Here is a 15293-nt window from a genome sequence, read left to right as displayed (position 1 = left end):
CAAGATAATCTAACGTCTACAAGACATTTTAGTAAGAGATGTAACATACTTTTAGCTTCCTATTACAAGTTGGATTCGGACTGTGTGTTCTGATAAATAAATAATTCAAAGTTACTTTTGTTGACCCATAAAGAATCCAATTTCGTAAGTCAACAGTGAAATAAAGGATACAAGTTCTGAGGTGAAAGTATGGATCAGAGATAGGAGACTCAAGGGAATACATGAATTAGTACAAATCTTATATTATGGAAATGAATTATTGTGATGAGATATGGACTCAGCGTAAAATCAAATAACACGATTATTAGATTTCTACACAAATGTTTGAGAATTAAAAATAATCTACCACAGACAAAATTATGTCTTAAAACCTGTAAAGCTAAAAGATTCTGTTCGTCTGAGGGCCTAACATGGCCTGGTGGTTAGGGTAACTTGACTCGCAATCCCATCACCGAACATACTCGCCCTTTCAGCCGTGGGGGCGTTATACTGTAATGGCCAATCCTACTATTCGTTGGTAAAGAGTACCCCAAGAGTTGACGGTGGGTGGTATTGATTAACTGTCTATCATTTCAAAACTACGGACGACTTACACAGATCGCCCTTGAGTAACTTTGTGTGGAATTCAAGAAACAAACTAACTCTTCGTCTTGAGAGGCCCGGCATGGCCTGGTGGTTAGGGAGCTCGACTCGCAATCTGAGGGTCGCGGATTCGAATCCCCGTCACACCGAACATGCTCGCTCTTTCAGCCGTGGTGGCGTTATAATGTGACGGTCAATCCCACTATTCGTTGGTAAAAGAGTAGCCCAAGAGTTGGCGGTGGGTGGTGATGACTAGCTGCCTTCCTACTAGTCTTACACTGCTAAATTAGGGACGGCTAGCGCAGATAGCCCTCGTGTAGCTTTGCGCGAAATTCAAAACAAACAAATCGTCTTGAGAAATGTTTTATAGTAAAGCTTATGTAATTTAAGATACATTATTCTTAACATTACTAGAAAATGTTTTCCATTATGTTTAGAGAAATTAAAAACTTGTAAAACATAGATAATAAAAAGCGGATTATGAAATTTATTAACTTTTCTACCTATATCTCAGTGGGTCAACGGTAAGTTTAAGGTCTTACTATCGGTAAAATCCGGGATTCAATTCCCCGCCGCGGAGGACAGAGTGCAGATAGCCTTTTGTGCAGCTTTGCACTAAGAAAAGAACAATTTATATTTTATAGAGAGAGAAAAAAAGTAGCGATATATTCCAAGTATAATTTTTGATAATCTCCCAAATGAATGCCCTCCTTATTTAACTTAATAAGTTTTGTAAAAAGAATTGCAACAGTGACGTTTTCTTTTCTTTGGTTAAAATTTCAAGAACGGCCATAAATTACTATTACGTATCGCTAGAGAGCATTAGCATTGCGTAATAATAATAAAACACACACGATATATTTACACTGGAGACTTGCATAGAAGATGATTTAAACATTTTTTGTTTCCTTTTTTTATATGAACGAATGGAATTTAAAGAAAGTGTTTGATACTAATAAACAAAATGATACGGCGGAATGCAAAATCTTGGAATTTTGAACTTAAAACCAACATTTTACAGCCATGGTGAGTTCCAGTATTTTTTATCTAACGAAAGGTAGGTTGGTTTATTATACATTTCGCGCAAAGCCGTTCCTAATTTAGCAGTGTAAGACCAGAGGGAATGCAGCTAGTCATCGCCACCCACTGCCAACTCTTGGGCTACTCTTTTACCAACGAATAGTAGGATTTTCCGTCCCATTATAATGCCCCCACGGCTGAAAGGGCGAACATGTTTAGTCTGACGTGGATTCGAACCCGCGACCCGCAGATTGCGAGTCGAGCGCCCTAACCACCCGGCCATGCCAGGGCCTTTAGCTAGAGTATCTTACATGTTGATTGGTCGGATGATTTTGTGATTTAGATACTAAGTACTTTGCACCGATTTTTAATTAATGATTATTTTAAAGTATTAGAATATCCATGTTTTCCATTTTAATGTGTTTTATCTACTAGACTCATTTTGAAACATTACACAGGCCTGCGAAGTTAAAACTTCATAATAGTTGTTTTGGTTTTAATAACGGATCTTTCATAACTCAGCTACGCAAATTTCGAAAATAATATACATTTTTTTTTCTATCACGTAAGGAATTTTACAAATCGGGAAGTAGTAAAAACTCTTACTTAGATCAAATTACTGTTTCGTTTACCACAATGAACATTTTTTATTATTATGTTTGGGTTCTAGAACGATCGATAAGACTCTCACGTCGCGATTGGTCTAGAGAAATCTATAGTCAGTAGTTGTCAACATTTTAAGCATAACAAAATGTGACTCGATTTCAATGAAAATGATTCGTTTATGTAAAAGTACATTTGACGTTTTGTTAAACATCTGTACGTGATGGGAAAAAAATGGATATCATTTTCGGATTCAGCGTACAGAAATTACTGTAGAACATGTAACAAGACAATAAAACCATCGCAGGCCTGTGTTATTATATCTACGTACAACTACTGGCTATACTCTGGTTATAACATAAGAAGTGAGCTGTTATCACTATCATTTCTATTTAATGAAGCATTATTTAGTGTATTTCTTGATCCATATGGCAAAATGATTTAAGGAGTTTGGATAAAGTTTTTCTTTTCAATGACCTTTATTTACGGACATGACGATGGTTAAGTTCGCGAGATCGCGAGTCGAGTGCCCTAACCACCTGGCCATGCCGGGCCCGCGAAAGGTAGGAAAAAAATGTGACTTTAATTAGAACTAAATTAATGAGACTTAAATTCGATAAGTTATTTTTTTTAAGTTTTGTTTGTTTGTTTTGGAATTTCGCGCAAAGCTACACGAGGGCTATCTGCGCTAGCCGTCCCTAATTTAGCAGTGTAAGACTAGCGGGAAGGCAGCTAGTCATCACCACCCACCGCCAACTCTTGGGCTACTCTTTTACCAACGAATAGTGGGATTGACCGTCACATTATAACGCCCCCACGGTTAAAAGGGCGAGCATATGATGGGGATTCGAACCCACGACCCTCAGATGGTGAGTCGAGCGCCTTATCCACCTGGCCATGCCGGGCTCATTTTTTTTTTTATTTTTTTTTTTTTTTTTTAAAAAATTACCAGAAAAAATTAATTACAATTTTCTGACCTTCAATTCATAATTTTTTGAAGAAGAAGATTAAGTAAATAACAGTAATATTTAGACATAAAATTAACTTAACAGTCACTAAAATATTCACTTAGTGACAAATACAAACTTTTAACAGAAACTAAATACAAAATTCCCTTTCTTCTTAAAATGATTTCTCCCTGCTGACCAATATATTTTTTACTGCACTTTCCATACATAATGTACGCAACTTTTTGTGAATATTATAAATCTGTTCGTGTTTAAGCACTCAGCATACATCACATATAATAAAAAAGTATGTTTTCATCAACGCCTATTAACTGTATACCAGAAATATAATGTTTTTAAGAGAACAAATTACAACTATTTTCGTGTATTGTTTTGACAGAAAATAGGCCGAAATTGGCGTTCTATTAAATGGAAAACACATATTCGGATCAAAAACTGTGTAATTCATGTGTTAACTTTTAAGGCAAAAAACAACAACAACAAAATGAAAAACTGTACACAACTGAAAATATATTATATGTTTTCCGCAAAGATTATATATTTTATTAAGGAGGCTAAAAATATAATATATATTACTTGAAGATGTAAGTATATTTTTTGGGAGTGTAAATGAAATTCATTTAGTAAAAATTACGTTTATTTCAGCGTTGTGGATTAGAAAGTAAACTGAGTGCAAACTTTGTTTAAGTCGCCATTAGGCCTAATAATGTCAGATTACAATATATATAATCAGGAAAATGTCACAGTCTGGTGGATAATGTTTGTTTGTTGGTTGTTAAGCACAAAGCTACATAATAGACTATAATGTTTATCGTTATTATACACAAACATTGATCTCTTATCAGTAGACTTAAAATAATGGAACTGCTATACAAGTATGAAAAAACTGATTATACAAAATATTAAACTGAAAAATAGTAAAAAATGACTTAAGTCTATGATAACTCTTTTATCTTCAAACATAGAATGATATAGTCGAAGAATAAGAATAATACGCGACTTAACTGTAAGATAATATATTCACCTTGGAATTAAGTGGAATATTGTTTCTATTTTCCGAGAATGTCATTAATTCTCGAGTTTTATACAATCATAGCATTTACTAAGTATTCTTATTAATTATAAAAAGACTTAGAGTCAGCTACTATAAATATCGTCCCTTACCATTAGCTTCCAAACTAATTATATGGAAGTTCTACTTGAATGAATAGACTAGATAACCTTATAACGATTTTTTTCCAGTTGAAGTGCATTAGCTACGTATAATTACACGTGGTTAAGTGTACTTTATCTTTCATCATTTGATGCAGACGAAAATAGTTTTAATCCGATGTTTTCAATCAAAGGTCAGCATATATTCTCTTATAAATATTAGACATTTTTTGTGATTTTGGCACCAGACGTTTAGTGGAGTCTAATGTACAGCCAACTAAACCTATTTGAATACCGGATGATAGATTTTAATAAGCATTTGAGGTAATTGTTAACTAGCAGTTAAAGCTAAAACATGTGAATAATTTTTAAAATTAATATAGACTTTTCAGAGGATAATATAAACAAACCTTCAAGTATATATATATATGCATAAGTATTATTGAGCCTGTATATAAATCTTAAGATATACATATGCATAAGTATGTATGTATATATATGTTTATATATACAAGGTCTCAAATACACATATATCATATATTGAAATGAAATAATCGGATTTGTATATTGAAAATGAAAATTGCAACAGATAATTCTTTGAAAGGTACACTTTCTTTTGTGATAGAAACTTTGTAACTTATTTAGAAAATTTTCATAATTTAATATATATTTTATTTTTCTCTGATATAGAATCAATTTGAGCCTGTTCGGGAGTGTTGAGATTTTAGGCTTATCACATGTGACTGTCAAAATTTATAAAACCAGATAAAAATTATCTGAAAATTCCGTCCATAAAACCTAAATACACATATTGTATTTTATGTGTAGGTTTATACATTTAATTTACTATGTTTTACGTGCAGGTTTATACATTTAATTTACTGTGTTTTACGTGCAGGTTTATACATTTATTTTCATTTCATTTGTTTTAGTTTCTTATCCAATTATATATATATGCAAGAATGAACACAGAAAAGCAGTAGTAAGACAAAAATCCATCAGTATTTTTATCTAAAGAAATAGAGGATATCAAAACAACAACAGAAGAAATATGTTTGTTAAAATTATTTTTTCATTATAACGATATCTCTTTGAACATCGCACTGATCTGTATATAACAGAAAAAAAACGAACACGTGAATTATTATTTCATCCATTTAATACAAGCTTAAGTAATAACATAACTGTGAAATGGACCTGAGTTGTTGAAGCTAAACACATTAAAATTCTTCGCTTGCTTTAAAAAAATTTCCTCAGTGGGAGAGAGACTAACAGTTTTTCTTAACCTGGATCGTTATATGTCTTCTAACTGTATAGAAAACAAGTATAATCTTCATCACAAAAACTGGTATTAAAACGGATATAGCTGCAAGCATTTTATTGGAACTATTGATGAATTGTGAAGGCAATGAACTAAGTTTACAAAAATACAACGGGAAAACAAGCTACAGGACTTTAAACTACTTATAATCATTGAGTTTTGTATATAAGATTATTTATCCGGAATATTATATATTTCCAGAGTTTATCGGAATATTCATTACATAAATCAGCGTTTCACATTCTGAAATGGCATGCTGATGAGTAGTTTGATAGCATTGTTTTTTGATATTAAATACGTAGAAAAATACGTAGAAAACTATCCAAAACATTCATTCACATTCTACCGTTATAAATATATGTTAATCTCACTATCTATCCGCAGTACTTACCATGCGGAATATTCATCTTCACGCCCCCCCCCCCCCCAGTGGCACAGCTGTATGTCTGCGGACTTACAACGCTAGAAACCGGGTTTCAATGCCCGTGGTGGGCAGAGCACAAATAGCACATTGTGTAGCTTTGTGCATAATTACAAATAACAATCAACTTCACGGAATCAGTTGCACACAATAGATATATTTTAGCAGTGACACAGCTGTAAGTCTGTGGTCCAATAACGCTAAAAACCGGGTTTCGATACTCGTGGTGAGTACAGAACAGATAGCCCACTGTATAGTTTTGCGCTTAACAACAAATTTACCCCAATCTCTTATAATTTTATTTCAAGCCTGAAAGTGTTTTCTTTTTTTTTACACTGTTCTAAAATTAATGTTATAATTACACGTATGTTTTTTAATTTTTAAATGTTCTAATTACAAACATGTTTTTTTAATTTTTAAATGTTCTAATTACAAATATGTTTTTTAATTTTTAAATGCTCTAATGACAAACGATGTGAAAATATTTTATATCAAACTTACAAGTTCAAATTCACGCTATCGTAATCGTAATGATTATATGTGTAACTTTTTCTAGTTGGAAAGCATTACGATTAAAAGTATTAAGGGTCCCTAATTTTGTAAAAAATGAATAGAATATAAATCAGTTGATTTTACCCGTGTTGAAAAGTAAAACAGTTAAATATTTTAAATAGCAAAAGATGTAGTCTCAAGTCTCTACATGCGCATAAACTAATTATTCATAACAAATGTAATTTCAACTAGATAACATCTAAAATTACAAAAAAATCTAATGATAGTGATTTGGTCAAAACGCTGAACACACAATTATTTTTCCTTCTAACTATTTTAACCAATTCTATTGTCAAGCTATATAAACATCTACTTAGACCTTAATTATTAAGACTAGAATATCCCATTAAATTAATGTATATTTGAAGCCTCACGTATAGGAATTTCCTTTTCATTGGCGGACAAAAATGGAACCTATATTTATTTCGATAAGTCTAATATTAGATATTTAGTTCAATAATTTTCATTAAATTGATTGATTGTTAGAAAATTTACAATTATATATTTGGATATTATTTTATGCAATTATTTATTTGAACTTAATTAAACCTAGCTAAACTGCGTGAACCTCATGAAGAGTTTTGGGGATTATGGTCGAAAACACCGCTAACAGCGAGAGTATTCAACCGTTATGCCACAACATGTTAATCATTATCTAACTGTTTTAAATCGTAAAAGAAATTTTGATGAAAATGTATTATGATTTCTACTCTATCGCTAAGTAATTTAAGCTAAACACTCCCAGTGGCTCATTGGTAGGTTTGATGGCTTATAACGTTAAAAACTAGGTTTCGATGCCGTGGTGGGCCCAGCACAGATAGCCCATTGGATAACTTTTTGCTTAGCAACAAAACAAACAAACAAATTAAAGATAAACCTTAGAATCTAAATTAAATTTTTTTAAAAATGTATTGATATATTTATTCTAATTAAATATTTGACTCTAACTTTAATTGATAGCTAAACCTGAGTTCACTTTATAATCAGTTATACAATTGGCATACGTTTCACATATTGGTTCATATGCATATGTAACATGTAGTATATATATATATAGCGCTATGTTTGTGTTTTAATAAACACAGTAAACCTACATTTATATGGGTTTTTACGAAGTACGATCACTTCTTTCGTAATTTCATGACACGGTACTGTTTACTTGTGTTCAAAACCTGTTTTATAATTCCAAGTAACCATTCCTTTTAGGAGAGATCCCGAACTAGGGTTTGTTTATAACGATTAATTATTTCGCAGTATTTTTATTTGACTGTTTTCAATAATCTTACGGAGTTTATTAATTTGGTTTCTTTAGTATCGTTCCTTTCACTTCTAAATACATGTTTTCAATAAGTCACGTGGTTTTCTTATATGACATCCATTTTATAGCGCTCGTTCTTTAAACACTACCCATACTCTACAGTTTTTGGAAGTAACACACACATATACATGTAAGCATTAATTGATTCTAAATAGGCAGATATTATATTGTACTGTATAAAACAAAAGGCTTAACGTAGCTAAATAATTTAAGTCAAGTAAGAAAAACTGCAGGTACTTCACAGAAGTAGAGATTCGTTATATTCTAATAAAGACATGTCATATAATTTATTCTTATTAAAAGCCTGCATTATATTATGCACAGTCGAAATTTTAGCAGAAATATTGTCTACTTTCACTACAACAACAACAAAATGTTTAAAAAATATTTACCTCAAAGAAAGCGAGTGAAATTATCAAATGACATCATTTTTAAGCATACTATTCAAAGTGTCACAACAAAATCGCTAATATTTCATCTCCAATAACAGTTTAATAAATTAGTAGTCGTAATAGGCCTAAAGTAATACTAAAAATCGCTCTCGTGGTCCCGATGACCGTTATCATTATCTCTAGTGGAAACGTAACATGTTTTGATCATAGTTCTCTATTAAGACCGTTATCATTATCTTTAATAGAAATTTAACATGTTTTTTCACAGTTTTCTATTAAAGATAATGATAACGGTCTTAATAGAGAACTATGTTTTGATCATAGTTCTCTATTAAGACCGTTATCATTATCTTTAATAGAAACTTAACATGTTTTTTCACAGTTCTCTATTAAGACCGTTATCATTATCTTTAATTAAAACGTAACATGTTTTGACCATAGTTCTGTATTAAGACCGTTATTATTATCTCTACTGGAAAGTTAACATGTTTTGACCATAGTTCTGTATTAAGGATGTTTTCAATACAGGATGGATTTCATGAAAAAGAAATCCCGATACATCGGTTCTTCTGTCTAAAAACGTAATGTTCTGAATACAAACGAATAAGATTAATATTATTTAATTTTACCAAAACTTATGAGCAGCATTTTACGTTTTAACTTCAGTGTATTTCAAATATTGTAAACTGTATTTCCTTTGAAAGCTTAACCAGTTAATGAGTTTACAAATTACTTTTAATCTTACTTTTAATAGCATACAACCAAACACATTTTTTTTATAACTAAGAGAGGAGGGAAGGCTACATTTTTCAAAGCTGAACAAATCAATGCCTTAAGAAGAACAACACCATCCTGTATATCTCTGAAGCTTGTTTTAACTGTACATGTAGTAACGTCATGTATGCTACTTTCAGATTTATATCTGATGATAAATAATAATATAGTTTAAAGTTATTTTGAGTATTTATTAAAGTGTAGTCGATGTTTTGTGCAATATTTGATGCACTTTGACTGCGAGCTACGATAACAAATTAATATAACATCATTTATAATATTTCTAAAGAATTGTCGTGTTTCAAACAGCTGAGTGGATTCCGAGTATAATACACAATAAATATATTTTTGAAATAGTCAATTAGTTGAAAGCCCAAAAGATATCTATCATATACAGTATTTTTGCAAGCAACCATTTAATCTTATGGAACACAAAATTCAATCAGGGTGATGCATCTGCCAGAGAAGATCTATTGTTGATGGACATTAGTTCGGATTTCTTTAAGCAAGTAGTGTTGGATCTTCAAACAGTGGTAGCGTTTAAGCTTACTCTAAAGTGAATTGAAACCTCAAAACTGGTTCAAGTCCCTTCTAACAAAATTGGCTATGCTATTATTAAAAACAACGAGCAATGATAAAGAGACAAAATAGAGATTTGATTACATGAATTCGATATTCAATCATTTGAATGAGAACACTGAGAGTTCGCGCCAAAAAAGCACTAGATTAGAAACTGTAAAAAAACCTTTTAGGATCCTTTGGGATGCCAGTTTTGACATGCACAAAATTCACATTTCATTGTGAACTGGTGTAAATGTTGAAAAAGCAATTTTCTAATAGAATGAGTTGATACAAGTGAAATAAAATGCCTGTCTAGTAAGGTAAACACGTAACAAGAGAGAGAGAGAGAAGAAAAAAAAGGGATACCAAAAACCACTAAATTGAGATTTGACGTAGTTTTCTGTGGCGCAGGTGCGGTTGAGTAATCTGGACAGACTAATAGGTTTCCGAAAACAGAATAATTTTTCTCCAGTTGTCTTTTTCTCCTCACTTATAAGGTTTGTGCGTGTTTGAGACGCTCCATATATAACGGCCTGTTGCCATTGATTTATCTGGATAACAAGGTAGGACTATGAACCAGCCCTTCGTGCCCGGAGGAATGGTGTACTTCTTCGAGAAATATTGCCGCCCAACCGCCCCGCCTGAGTAGGTCTCATTAAGACCAGTTGACAACTATGTGAATAGAAACATCCTTAGCATATTTAATTTCTATGAAAAATAATTATAGCATTCATTTGTATTATGTATTTTTACGTCGTATTAGAAAATTTAATATATGTTTTGATTTTAGCGATAAATAGCCAGACGTGACTTGGGTATGTTGATCATGGTAGAAATTGATATATTTCACTTTTTTTAGGTGTATTTACAATCGATTAAATTTACGGAAAATTTGTTTGGCTAAAAATAAAGTTAAAAAACACAGACTAGTCACTGAACATTGCAGACTGTTCCTGATTTGTATGAGTATGAGTAGATTAAGTCTGACTTATATGCAATCCCTAATTTTCACCACCTGAAGAGGGCTTTCTGAATAGCCACAATTGTTTCTGACAGCTTCTCAAATAGTTTTGGTCTCTTTTGAATGAAATCTGAGCATATTGTTTGGATTTCGATACATTTTAAATGGTTTCCATGTGAACATAACTTGTTATGTTGAAGATATCATAAAAAACAAACTCCTTTTATAGATTTGTGTTCAGGAAATATATGAGAATTTTGAGCTACAAATGATAAACGCCAAATCTGTTACAGTTTTACTTTTACTGCAGTGTCTGTTTAATTTTAGTGGATTTTGAATTTTGGCCCATCAATTTTTCTATTACCTGAGCTTTAGCATGGTATACTTATAACCTTGCGTATCACTTTATCTACACCGTAGTTTTTGGACGTGATATACTGAAAACATGATTATCTCAATAACTGCTCAGTAGTTATTATTTTTTGCAATATATGTAGGATATTTCTTTATCTCGATAACCAACACCTATTTCGACATGATATGTTGTAAACGTATGTATCTCGATAGCTATCCTGTAGTTTTGATGAGATATGTTGTAAACTTGTATATCTCGATAGCTACTCTGCAGTTTTGATGTGATATGTTGTAAACTTGTGTATCTCGATAGCTACCCTGTAGTTTGATGTGATATGTTGTAAACTTGTGTATCTCGATAGCTATCCTGTAGTTTTGATGTGATATGTTGTAAACTTGTATATTTCGATAGCTACCCTGCAGTTTTGATGTGATATGTTGTAAACTTGTGTATCTCGATAGCCACTCTGTAGTTTGATGTGATATGTTGTAAACTTGTATATCTCGATAGCTACCCTGCAGTTGATGTGATATGTTGTAAACTTGTGTATCTCAATGGCCACTCTGTAGTTTTGATGTGATATGTTGTAAACTTGTGTATCTCAATGGCCACTCTGTAGTTTTGATGTGATATGTTGTAAACGATTGCTCCCCCCCCGCAGGTTCTTCTTAATGCGATAAAATTTAAACATATTCTGACAGATAACAGACCAATAGTTTCAAAGATTGCTTTCTTTATCAAAACATAATAATTATAAGATGATAAATAATATATCTCAACAAAAATCATTTTATGTCTTTCACATTTAGAATCACTGTATTGGATTAGTTTAATAAGTGGGAACTTGCTGTGTAGGTTACATCGAATCGTTGTTTGTGTGTATGTCTTTAAAGAAAATGTCGGTATGACAGTAAGTGTAAAATGTTTTGTCAAGTGATAACTAAGAAATATAAAGATACAATATTGTTGCTTTTAAATTTCAAGCGTTCAAAAGAGCAAAAGAGTTAACTCTAAGGATAACATATAAACATGTAATAATCTCAGAGAGTTAAAAAGGCTATCTTTAATGGGAGCATGTAATATACTCAGAGAGTAAAAGAGTTAACTCTAAGGATAGCATATAAACATGTAATATGCTCAGAAAGTATAAGAGTTAACTCTAAGTGTGGATTTGTGATGTTTTTTTTTTGTAGTTAACTACAAAGCTACAGAGTGAGCTATCTGTGCTGTCCCCACCACGAGTATCGAAACCCGTTTTCTAACGTTATAAGTCCACAGACTTACCGCTGTGCCACTAGGGGGTCTAAGTGCAGCAAATAATCATGCAATATCCCCAGAGAGTAAAAGAGTTAACTCTGAGGAACCCATATAAACATCTAAGTATCCTCAGAGAGTAAAAGATTTAACTCTAAGGACAGTAAATAAACATGTAGTATCCCCAAGAAGCAACTAACTCATAAAAAGCTCGGTTCATTTTTAATTTAGAAAGTCTTTGTGCTTATGCTGGCATGAAACGCAAAAAAAAAAGTGAAACGTGAATTGACCATTTTCGTTCTTATACGTAGGACTTTTCTTTTTGTATTTTCCTATGAAAGCTAAAACGTAGAATCGGTGTTCAGTTTGCAAATTTACAACCATTCCGTTTTTATGCTGTTTTTTCTTAAACTCTGGAGTATCTTAACTCTAATGTTTACCGTGTTCAGTGTTGATTTTACTTTTTTTATCGCCTTAGTCTCTTTTATGCTTAAATCTTGTTCGAACAAAATGCAAGAATAAAGAAATGAAATAAAAAGATTAGCGATGAAGAAACTTAAACCAACATTGAACTCTAATTCGTCGGCGATAGAAATTATTCTGAAACATTAACAGTAAAATCAAATAACTCATATATACCTTTGTTAAATTTCGTGGAAATTGTATTAGTGTACGATGAAAATTAGCTTAGTTTTTGATTTTAGAAACATATTAATGTCTCTTACATTGGTTACAAGAGCAACAGCGGTCACGCACAACCTCGTTCCTTATTTCTGTGTTTTACCTTAAATGATTAGTGTCAGTTCAATTATATAAAAATGAGAAGTTAATGTAACTTAAAACAAAAGATTTAACTATTACACGTTACGATATTACCAGACGAATGTTCATGTTGTTATTTCAGTTGTTTGTGATTACAGTGTATACCATTTCCTGGAATTTCCCCGCCAAAATCACTATTTGGCCAGTTGAGCATAATTTAACAAAGATTATTTTCTTATAATTTGGTATATCAATAACAATATCTAAAATTGAGTTCAATAGCGAACGTTTTTAGAATAAAACGTTCTTAATATTATTAGCATTTCAATGAGATTTATTCAGTTACTTTTGGTTTGGTTGTGATAAAGTACATTTTAAAATAAAACGTTCTTAATATTATACCTTTGGTTTGGTTGTGATAAAGTATATTTTAAAATAAAACATTCTTAATATTATACCTTTGGTTTGGTTGTGATAAAGTATATCTTAAAATAAAACATTCTTAATATTATTAACATTTCAATGAGATTTATTGAGTGACCTTTGGTTTGGTTGTGATAAAGTATATTTTAGAATAAAACGTTCTTAATATTATTAGCATTTCAACGGGATTTATTCAGTTACCTTTGGTTTTGATAAAGTATATTTTATAATGAAACATTCTTAATATCATTAGTATTTCAATGAGATTTATTCGGTTACCTTTGGTTTGGTTGTGATAAAGTGTATTTTTCGACCTCAAAGTCATTGTATAAGTTAAATACCAACAAAAAATGAATGAATAAACAAAGTAGCTTGTATGCCGATGCTGATTCTATAAACATTATTATAGTTAGGGTAAACAAGTAAATAATGGTGTAGAAATGGCATTTCTTTTACTTCTGTAGTAAACACCAACACTTGGTATGAACAAGCACATCACCACTACTACTACAATGGCAGAGTTTCTTTGTTTGTGTCCTGGGGACGCTATGGCAGAAAATGGTTGATAATCTCATTTATATTACCTTAAAATATAACATTTTCTTTACTTTTGTTAATTAATTTTTAATCTGCTTGAAATATAATTATTCGTTTTTTATTAATATAAAATATTAGATTTATTCGATTGAAGTTTGTGACGTCAGACTTTTTAACCTCGTGCGTTGTTTACTCTTCACGTTAGTATCGCAATTTCCATCTTTCATTAAAGTAATAAACAGACACTGTATTTTTTAAATATTTCATTACTTAAAAACTGGCTTACAAAGCTGTGGAAACCTAGATCCTTACCTGTGTGGTTGATTCCATGCGGTCGGATTCGGCTGTCATATCGTCCAGATCCCATAATATCATCAAGTATTTGTTTCTCGATGGCTCTGAAATTCTCTTTTCCCCTAATAATAACAATCATAACAACATACTTACTGGGATGTTTGAATGGAAAAAAAGGATTATTACTTAGGAAAAAATATATACTTGTCTTATTTTATTTAAGATATACAGAAAGATAATAACACTTAATAAGAATGTTTTGTACCAGTGTTGTGGCCAACAGATATGATCAGTGGAGCCACGGACGACATGTATATACATCTACTTGGTTCACGACAAATTCCTTACCATTCAACAGTATACTGCAGCTACGGTAAAACATAAAAATAAACTTCACATATTATACAGTTCTGCATAAGTAAGCTGAAATGTGATTGGTTCCTCCTGGACGTATGAATTTATTTTAAGTCTCACAGCTAGACGAAACAGAACTAGGGATATTCAAAGCCAATAGAAACACATACACACACACACACATAAAATAACGAGGTTCAGTCGACGAAAATGATCCAAAACCCTTAGCCATTCAACTTTCCCTAGTGTGTTTGATTTACGATAAGGTGAATAAAAAGGTAGTTTGAGATTAGTCGAAATTTTCTACTTATTTCTAGCAGAACACATTTATACTGGTATTCACAACATCAACTGGCAGACATTTATACTGGTATTCACAACATCAACTGGCAGACATTTATACTGGTATTCACATTATCAACTGGCAGACATTTATACTGGTATTCACAGCATCAACTGGCAGAAATTTATACTGGTATTCACAGTATCAACTGGCAGACATTTATACTGGTATTCACAGCATCAACTGGCAGACATTTATACTAGTATTAACACTATCAACTGGCAGACATTTATACTGGTATTCACAGTATCAACTGGCAGACATTTATACTGGTATTCACAGTATCAACTGGCAGACATTTATACTGGTATTCACAGTATCAACTGGCAGATATTTATACTGGTAT

The 15293-nt window shown here is 31.8% G+C and overlaps 1 protein-coding gene across 1 annotated transcript in view; it reads right to left on the bottom strand.

Moving 5' to 3' along the window:
* Positions 1–15293, bottom strand: part of LOC106473548 (glutamate-gated chloride channel-like) — a 163749-nt gene that overhangs the window by 40241 nt on the left and 108215 nt on the right. Inside the window, exon 3 of the mRNA XM_022403080.1 lies at positions 14269–14372. Coding sequence (XP_022258788.1) covers positions 14269–14372 — 104 coding nt within the window. The remainder of the gene's footprint in view (positions 1–14268; positions 14373–15293) is intronic.

This window comes from Limulus polyphemus, unplaced genomic scaffold (genome assembly GCF_000517525.1).
Source record: "Limulus polyphemus unplaced genomic scaffold, Limulus_polyphemus-2.1.2 Scaffold131, whole genome shotgun sequence".
NCBI lineage: Eukaryota > Metazoa > Arthropoda > Merostomata > Xiphosura > Limulidae > Limulus > Limulus polyphemus.
This window is presented reverse-complemented; position numbering and strand designations above follow the sequence as displayed.